Source organism: Vespa velutina, chromosome 3 (assembly GCF_912470025.1).
Source record: "Vespa velutina chromosome 3, iVesVel2.1, whole genome shotgun sequence".
Taxonomy (NCBI): domain Eukaryota; kingdom Metazoa; phylum Arthropoda; class Insecta; order Hymenoptera; family Vespidae; genus Vespa; species Vespa velutina.
The window spans coordinates 11,318,502-11,327,359 of NC_062190.1; the positions used below are offsets into that span (position 1 = coordinate 11,318,502).

An 8,858-nucleotide genomic window follows, 5' to 3' on the forward strand; every position below is an offset into this window, starting at 1 on the left:
TAATATTTGTAAATATTATCAAATTTATTGTTTGACAAAACATTTTTCGTCTTTCTTTTTTTTTTTTTTTTTTTTTTTTTTTTTTTTTTTTTTTTTTTTTATTTTTTTATTTTTTTTTTATTGTGAGGTAAAATGAAATCCTTACAATTTGATGCTGGCTTCTGGCAGTGTAATTTATTTTCTATATATATATATATTTCAATATTATCTTTAATACAAAATATACAAGTGTGAGATTAAAGTCGAGGACTACTCAAAACTGATGGCAGTGTTGGTACTCGATATTTTTAATAATCTATCAGAACTCTTTGACAAACGTATCCTTTCCTCGGGATTTAATATTTCCGCAATAATTTTTTCATCACTACGTCGTTCGGACATTTGCAGAATTTCTTGGAGTTTATCTCGTTGATTCATTGTACATCCTTCACCTGTCGCTTCTTCCGCTACTATAGTTAATTGGCCAGGCTGTATTTCAGAAAAAGTAACTCTTCCATTCACTTTACTTTCTGAAGAACTATGAGATGTCCGAGGACTAGCCTCAGATGCAATAGGAACACATGATTGTAAAGGATTTTCCTCTGTACCAATAGATAATTTTAATATGCTGACTGGTTCTGCATAAAGCTGTATTGCAAGAAAATTATTAAAAAAATATTTAATACACACACACACGCACACACATACACACACACACACACACACACATATATATATATACATATATATAAAATGTATTTTGTAATATATGAAATTACATTTAATACATACCGCATCAAACGAAGAATCTAGAAATAATTCTTGTAAGAATCGTCGTGCTGGTATTCTATAAGAACTACTCCCTAATCGAGAAGCTACATCCGAAAACAAGCAAGCATCCTGTTGATATAAATTACAACATCAATATGCGTAGAGCATAATTTTCATTATTTTGAATGAACATTAAAAAAATATTACCTGAAATTTGTCAGGATACCTTTGCCTTAATCTAAGAAGAGTTTGTCTACTATGTCTGTACCAGACAGGATTTGCAAGTCGCTGCGTATGCCTAAGGATTTCCCTGCTCACACAGAAAAAATATTACTATATTAATGCGATAAAAAAAAAGAAAAAGAAGAAAAAAAAAAAAAAGAAAAAAGAAAAAAAAGAAAAAAAAGAAAAAACAATTCATTTATATTTAAGTGAGTATTAAAGATAAACAATTTTCTTTATAGGAATACTAAAAAATCCTGCAATATAGAAGATTTCGACATATCATATGCAACAGAAAACAAATAACATATTTAATAGATTCTATTGCAGATATTGATAGAATTGTACCTTAAGCAATAAGAAAATTAGCTAATATTCTGATTCTTTTTAAAATAACAAGTATTAGAAATCCTGCAGAATATTATTATCCTTGCCTCCGTAGTTTTATATCTGCTTCTCCAGTGAAAACCTTAGTGGTACTTTTAGTACGGTAACAGACAAGGCACACTCGACAATGCTCTGTGTCGGCATCACTTTCTGATCCAGATTCTTCATCTATTTCATTAGGACCTATTTCAGATTTACTTGAATCATCAACTACAGTAGAAACTACTGGTTGAGGTGGATCCGGAAAAAGAGTTGTAAGTCTTCTAGGAAGGCAAATACCCATATAAAATAGATTATCATTATCATTTTCGAGGGGCGGTGGGGTAGGTGTGAGTATATTATTCGCAATCCAGCTGCGGGATGAATCAAATTCTGAAAGGCTCTGTAGTGAAAGTCGTCCATCTAAACTGTACATCTGTAATATGTATAATAATAATAATAATAATAATAAAGGATATTTTTTTTAATATAATGAGAAATATAGAAAATGACATTTTATGTCAAAAAAAAACTCACCTCTAAACTACTTTGAGAATAACTTGGTCTACGATAACGCTGTAAACTACGAAGACGCGCATATCCTTCTGCATCTTGTTGACTTAATCTTTGTATACTTGATAGTGGACTTGGAGTTTCTCCTCTTTCTCTGATAACAAATAAGATACAAGTTGTAAGAAGTTTGATATATCAAAAATTAATTGAAGAGAAAAAAAAAAAAAAAGAAAACAAACAAACTTGTATCTTACCTTCTTGCTTCCAAATCCGTAGCTGCACTCTCGGAGCGATTCCTAGTTCGACGAGCTACCGGTTCAGGTAATTCAGGTTTACCATCGCTAAGACTCCGGTGATGCCTTTGAATAAGAATAGGACTTGGTACGGGATAGCGAGTTGTAGGTCGTATAATCGACCAATGATCTCCTCTTCTATGTCTTACACTTGGCCAATCGAAAGTTGTTAGTGCATCCGTGCCTGCACGGGTCGTAGCAATAAGACTTAAAGCATACATGGCCGTTGCTCTTACCGAATAATAAGGACATGTTTCCGCCATAGACGTAATCATTTCTATAATTCCTAAATGATTTAATTGTTCGACTCCTGCTGCTGACGTTCCTATATGTCCTAATGCCCACAATGCAGATTTTGTTTTTAATATTTGTTTTTCTAAACTAATGGACTGATCATCACGAATCTCAAGATCGCTTCTCCAACTTCTATCGGGAGTAGTATGTCTTGAATCATCTAAACTTGTTTTTCTTCGTATTTCTATTAAAGATTCCGTTTTTGGCGGGGTACATATGTCAGATAATTCAATAGTTTCTGCATCTACAATTGTTTCTAGACGATTTGGTTCAACATATTCATCAATACATGACCCTTCTGACATAGTATAATTATCATCCACAATTAAACGACTACTTTTAGTGCATCTTGAATTAGATTCCGAATCTCTACCTCCCAAATCTATTCTAAATCTTTGAATGATTCGTGCGTAATGTTGTATTACATTTCGGCGGAGCAATAATTGCATTCCAAAATCATGCCGTACTATTTGGCCTATCAAATGAGGTAAAATAAATATATTGCGAGGCATTATCAATTCGTTAGTTGTTCTTCTGTGGTAACTTCCATTTTCGTTTCTCTGACGACGTGTCAGAGAGTCATGTATTTCACCTTCCACTAAGCCTACATATCTCTCTGCAAAACCTTCAGGTCCAATCCATTTTTCTAATTCTTCTGAAGGTGATGGCAAACAGGAAAAACCTTCGTGCAAAGAGTAAAGCCTTATTTTTAATAAATAACCTTTATCTCCTAAATGTTGCAACCATTTATCCCAATTTCCTTGACGCTCTTCTTGATGCAATAAAATTTCTAAATATTCCGTTTCTTCGCACGCCTCATGCAATACCTCCAATGCGGTCAGTGCTACAACCTTACTAGTGTCCGTTAATTTTTCTGTTAATAAAGTTATTGCCCAATGGTATGCATCCGACATTTTTGCTCTGAGTATCAATCGTAGGAACTGCGTAGCATATAAGCGCGTAAATTCTAAAGATGATTCGGTAATAATTTTATTCAGAACTTTCCTGTTAGGTCCTTCTCTGGAATAATCTAAACTTGAAACAATAAGTTTCACATAACAGTCATGATTTGTGGCTAGAGCTAAGTCTTGTAATTCTTCTAATAAATTGAATCCTTTTAAAACAACAGTTCCCTTTGCAGAATGACTCAGTTGTCCTAAAAAGAGGAAATATTTCTGACAACACGTTGTAGACATGTGACGCGGTGAGAATAAGCAATCGTGTGCAGATTGCGCAGTACGAATATAAGAGATTTGTTCGGCGATATCTGCGATCAATTCATTCAACAATTTCGTACTTTCGGGCTCATGAAGCTCTAATAAACAGTTCAGTAATTCGCAGCCTGCTAAAGTTGCTTCTCGTGCTAAAATAGCGTTTGTTCCCAATTCCACTCTACTGTATGCATTCGATGAAGGTTTGAAATAACGAACGAGTCTCTTGATAAACAGTCTGTAATCAGAATCATGGAGTATCCTTATCGTATCTTCGCGTGAACGAAGGATTGATCGTACTACAGGCCAATTCCAAGCCAGCGCGTCCTTAGAGCTTAGTACTTGGGCGTCTTTCAATAAAGGTGTCGTTGAAGATTCCCTGCGTAACCAATGTCTACTGGACGGTCGTTGGCGTCTTGGCAAAGTTGGTCTCAACCAAGTACCAGCTCGTAACATTCGATCGAGAAAGAGACTCGTAGGTGATGGTCGACGGCGCATCATCGTATGCATCCGTCCTAAAATCGTTACAGCGGCAAGAGCTTGATGCTTACCAGCACTTGCATGTTCCAATAAGTTTGGCAAAGGTGGCGTCAGATCACACACTTCTGAAGGTAGCAGGGAATGTGCTAAATGCAGTAATGCTCCTAATAGTACTGCTGCACGTACGGAAATAAAGGTATCCGAAGAAACGATTGTTTCTGCGAGTGCTCTGTGTAATCCACATTCTAATAAAGCATACACTAATAATGCTAAATGTATTTCCGTTATGTTTGGCCAACAAGATGAAAGAGATGGTAATATAAATTTTCCCTCAGCTGCAACAAAACCTTCAGATAATTTCCACGAATCTCGCGTTCTGCCAGGATCGACTGCAGCCAATGCAACGTCTGGTTCGTCAGTCCACGTTGGCAGAGGTAAATCCAATAATTCATAAAGTAATTCCAAAACAGCTCCGCGAACTTCAAGCTGTTCAACGTATAAGATATCTGCTATAGCTTTAAGGCCAGAATTATCAGTAGGACAGCAAAAATGTAAAACACCTGGATAAGACCGTAGTATACTCAATAATGCCATCTTACTTGCTGCAAATTTTTGATCTCGTTCCTCTTTTGTTCTTTCTGAACTTGAAGAGTGAAGTTCACAATACGGCGCTGCGAAACATAAAAGGGAAACGCTCCCTCTTGTATCAGGATTATTTAATAATTTTAACAAAACCCCCACAACAGATTCGACGATCGAAGGGCTTTGTCCAGTCATAGCTGCTCGCGCAAGAGCGCTAACTCCACCACAACTTATTAACAAATTTGTATTTAAGATTCCTAACTCACAGAGAGTAGCTAAAAATACTCTGAATGCACGATCTCTTTCCTCTATGCCACCATTAGTTAAACTTATAAGAGATCTGGCTAAGATAGGGCTGAAATGTTTAGGAGCTAAAGCTAAAATTCTTCTAACGAGTCTAAGAGCCTGCATTCTTTCCATTTCATTCCGTAGATTAACATCCATACTACGTGCCACAAAATATGGATATTGCAATTTATTAATAGCAATAACATCTTGTTCCTTTTTAAGCATATACCTTACAGCGCGTAATGCTGCTGCACGTACTTGGGTTGCTTCTTGTACAAGACCCACACGCATACTAAAAGATAATAATTTTTTAAGTGATATAATAATTCGAATATTAATGCGAAATTATAAAATTCTATTACGAACAAAATTGTGTATTCTTACCAACAAAACAGATCGTCCATTGAGTAACCATAATCAGATAAATCATTTTCACTAATTAATTTAACAATAGCATTAAGATAAGCTAGCTTCTTTACACTTGGTACATTGTGTCGTTGACAAAGATTAGTTAAAACTTCTTTTACATTTTCTTTCAATCCTACAAAAAAAAAATATATAATTTCTAATGTTATTAAATTATTTTCAAAAAAGAACGATAAAAAAAGAATGAAAAAATAAAATAATACTAAAAAGAAAAGGAAAAAAAGAAAAACAGAAAGAAAAAGAAATAAGAATAATTCATCTGACGCATAATGTAATAATTTCTTAAAATAATTCTTATTAATTCTAATAAAAGAGTATGATCTATACAATGAATATAAATCTTATAACAAACTTCGTAAATTCGAAATATGACGACGTAGTGCGTATGCAGTATTTCTAAAGAAATGAACTATTATAACGACGTCGTCAAAACAATTAGATTTAAAAATATTCTTTTTGATAAAAAAGGAAAAAGAAAAAAAAAAATATATATATATATATATATATATATATATATATATACAATAAAATAAAATAAATTAAAACGGATTAATCTTGTATACGTTAGAAGAAACATTGCAAGTTACTCATACATTTGAGTTAAAAATAAGAGTGCATTTCCATTCGTTTGTAAAATTTATTGAATCTATAAACTTTTAGGTTAAGCCTCTAACCTCTTGACAGATCGAGTTGCACACTACTGTCTTCGTTATCTCGCCGACCTATGAGACAAAAGAAATTGTAATTATTAAAGCTATAAAAAAAAATCGTAATAAATTTTGAAAATGAATAAAAAGGTCACACATAAATATTTAACGTACTTCGATGAGATCTGCTTGCTCGTAGAGTCCAGATCAAATAACTAGAGATTGCCATTTCTTAGCCGGCTGCTACCCACGATCACAATTAACACTCTTCGTCCGACCGTTGCCACGTGCCTTTTTCACGAAATATGTCATTCTCACGGTTCGACTTTACGTACGAAACACTAAGAATAATTTATTGATAAAAATCAAGTAATAGAGAACACGAGCGAAATGTCACTCTCTCACACGAAAGAACTCGTTTGCACTATCGTCAATTCTCGCGACGTAGACCACCGCGGTAACTTCTCTTTTGCCAAAATTATAGATGTCCCAGTCGATTCGCAAAACTTTAACCTCCTTGTATCTCTCGTGTAACAGCGTTACCAACCGGTACACTTAGAGAACTATGTATCTAATAAGAAAACAAAAATTTTATTATTTCATATTTGTTTGTGTAGTTTCACTTTGAGAGGACAAAAAAGAAAAAAGGAGAGAAAAAGAAAAAGAAAGCAAAGACGCCATCGAATACAACCGCTCCCACGATTTTACTAACTTCCTTCTGTTAATAACAATAATCGAAGTGCGCCTTAGATTTTCGTAGAAATCTCAGCGCAAATAACTTTTTTTTTTTTCCCTTTCTTTCTTTCTTTTAACCCCCTTTTCTTTTCTTTTATTACGTGCAGCAACTTCTTGCTATAACTTTGTCGCTTGTCATTTCTCAAATTTTATTAAATACTACGTAATTTTACGTCGCAAATACAAATTACAATACTTGTACTTGCCGTTATACAAACGTGCGATATTTGATGCACGTAATTGCTAAATGATCTAATATATTTATTTAATCTTCTAGCGAAAAAGTTTTTATGTTCATCTATTTATTTTTTTCCGTATAATATTAAGTAAAAAAAGAAAACAAAGGAAAAAAAAAAAAAGGAAAAAACAAAGTGAAAATTTTAAAACAAAAAAAAAAAAAAAGATAAAAAATAACGTATTCGCAATTTTTAAACGATGTGAAGTATGCTGTTGTACAAATGACAGCGACCTCGATTGTTGTTTTCGTGAACTATACATCGATATATCGATATATCGATGTTCTAAGAACATACTCCGAATCTATAGTATATATTACAATTTTATGAAGCAGATTAGTTTTTGACAATAGTCGAAGAAATATAATTTTTACAAAAAAATATATTGAAAGAAATGGCTTACGTAGTGGATAATCTCGTTCAACCAAATATGAATGCGACATCCGATAATCTAGTTCCAGATTGGCTTCGTTCTGAACAAAGTACTGGTGTAAGTTTTGAAAAGTGTTGTTTCATTTGTAATTAGAGGTTATAATGACAGTGCAAAGTTATAAAAATATTCTTAAATTACTCTTACTCTTTTTATATAATTTTGTTTTGGAATTAAATAGAATTTATATCATACAATTCAAGTACTTTCATTTTATTATATTTTGTAAGAGCAAAAAAAATTATAATGTATGGAATTGTTATAACCAAATTTTTTTGTTACTTACTATAATATTTTTTATTGTAGACTTCTATTATGGCTGTAGAATTCGATGGAGGTGTTGTGATAGGTGCAGATTCACGAGCTACCACAGGGTATTATGTTTTCAATAAAATTGTTTACATATTATATTTTTTTTTTTTTTTCTTTTTTTTTTTTTTTTCTTTTAAGTTAACTATAATTTTAAACAATTAATTTCAGAGCATATATAAGCAATCGTTTTGCCGATAAATTGACCAGAGTCACAGATTATATTTATTGTTGTCGTTCTGGTTCTGCTGCAGATACTCAAGCTATTGCAGATATCGTTGAATATCATTTAGGTTTGCATAGGTAAAAATTTACTTTATAATTCATATATTCCTTATTCTATATTCTATGAATTTTAATTGAAATTATTTAGGATGGAACTTGGAACACAACCATTGGTAGAAACAGCTGCCAATGTATTTCGTGAAATGTGCTATAATTATAGAGATTCCTTGATGGCAGGAATTTTAGTAGCTGGATGGGATAATCAAAAAGGAGGTCAAGTTTATAGCATTCCTTTAGGAGGCATGTGCATTCGACAGCCCATTGCTATCGGTGGTTCAGGTTCTTCATACGTTTATGGCTACGTAGATGCACACTATAAACCCAATATGACAAAGGACGAATGTGTTACCTTAGTACAAAATAGTGAGTATAAAAAGATTTAAAAGATAGATAGTAAAGATTCGATTGTAAATTTATTTAAATAAATTATGATGAAAATATCTTTGCAGCATTGGCACTGGCTATGTCTCGTGATGGTAGCAGTGGTGGTGTTATACGTCTTGGTGTAATCACGGATAAAGGAATCGAAAGAAAAGTGATTATGGGTGATAAATTACCTCGCTTCTATGAAGGCTAAACATATTTCCATAATAACGAAATTTAAGATATACATATTTATCTGAAATAATTACATTATTCAAAGATATTGAATTTTTGGTAAATAAATATGAATTTAAGAATATTTGTTGTAATTACGTATGTAAATCAAATGAAATGAGTAATCCTCATGGTCTATTTCGTTACATCATAAAAAATTTTAAATACTTTTTGTGAAGTAATCAATGATTATA

At 32.8% G+C, this 8,858-nt stretch overlaps 2 protein-coding genes across 6 annotated transcripts; one reads left to right on the top strand and one right to left on the bottom strand.

The window, feature by feature from the left end:
* Positions 1-147: 147 nt before the first annotated feature.
* Positions 148-7,029, bottom strand: LOC124948010 (rapamycin-insensitive companion of mTOR). Of its 5 annotated transcripts, none has more exons than XM_047491015.1 (10): positions 6,909-7,029; positions 6,247-6,643; positions 6,100-6,147; positions 5,384-5,540; positions 2,106-5,291; positions 1,876-2,005; positions 1,407-1,774; positions 958-1,060; positions 772-879; positions 148-627 (listed from the first exon to the last, which is right to left on the bottom strand). In XM_047491015.1, the coding sequence occupies exons 2-10, from the start codon at positions 6,299-6,301 to the stop codon at positions 250-252; spliced, it is 4,533 nt and encodes a 1,510-aa protein (XP_047346971.1). In that variant the 5' UTR covers positions 6,302-6,643; positions 6,909-7,029; the 3' UTR covers positions 148-249. The 5 variants fall into 5 exon arrangements, 4 of the variants coding, with proteins under 4 accessions (XP_047346971.1, XP_047346972.1, XP_047346970.1 ...); XM_047491016.1 differs by having other exon boundaries at positions 6,785-6,971; XM_047491014.1 differs by lacking the exon at positions 6,909-7,029 and having other exon boundaries at positions 6,247-6,778.
* Positions 7,030-7,333: 304 nt separating this feature from the next.
* LOC124948019 (proteasome subunit beta type-6) lies at positions 7,334-8,749 on the top strand. The gene is made up of 5 exons (XM_047491041.1): positions 7,334-7,533; positions 7,780-7,847; positions 7,954-8,085; positions 8,156-8,430; positions 8,517-8,749. The coding sequence occupies exons 1-5, from the start codon at positions 7,438-7,440 to the stop codon at positions 8,642-8,644; spliced, it is 699 nt and encodes a 232-aa protein (XP_047346997.1). The 5' UTR covers positions 7,334-7,437; the 3' UTR covers positions 8,645-8,749.
* Positions 8,750-8,858: the final 109 nt, after the last annotated feature.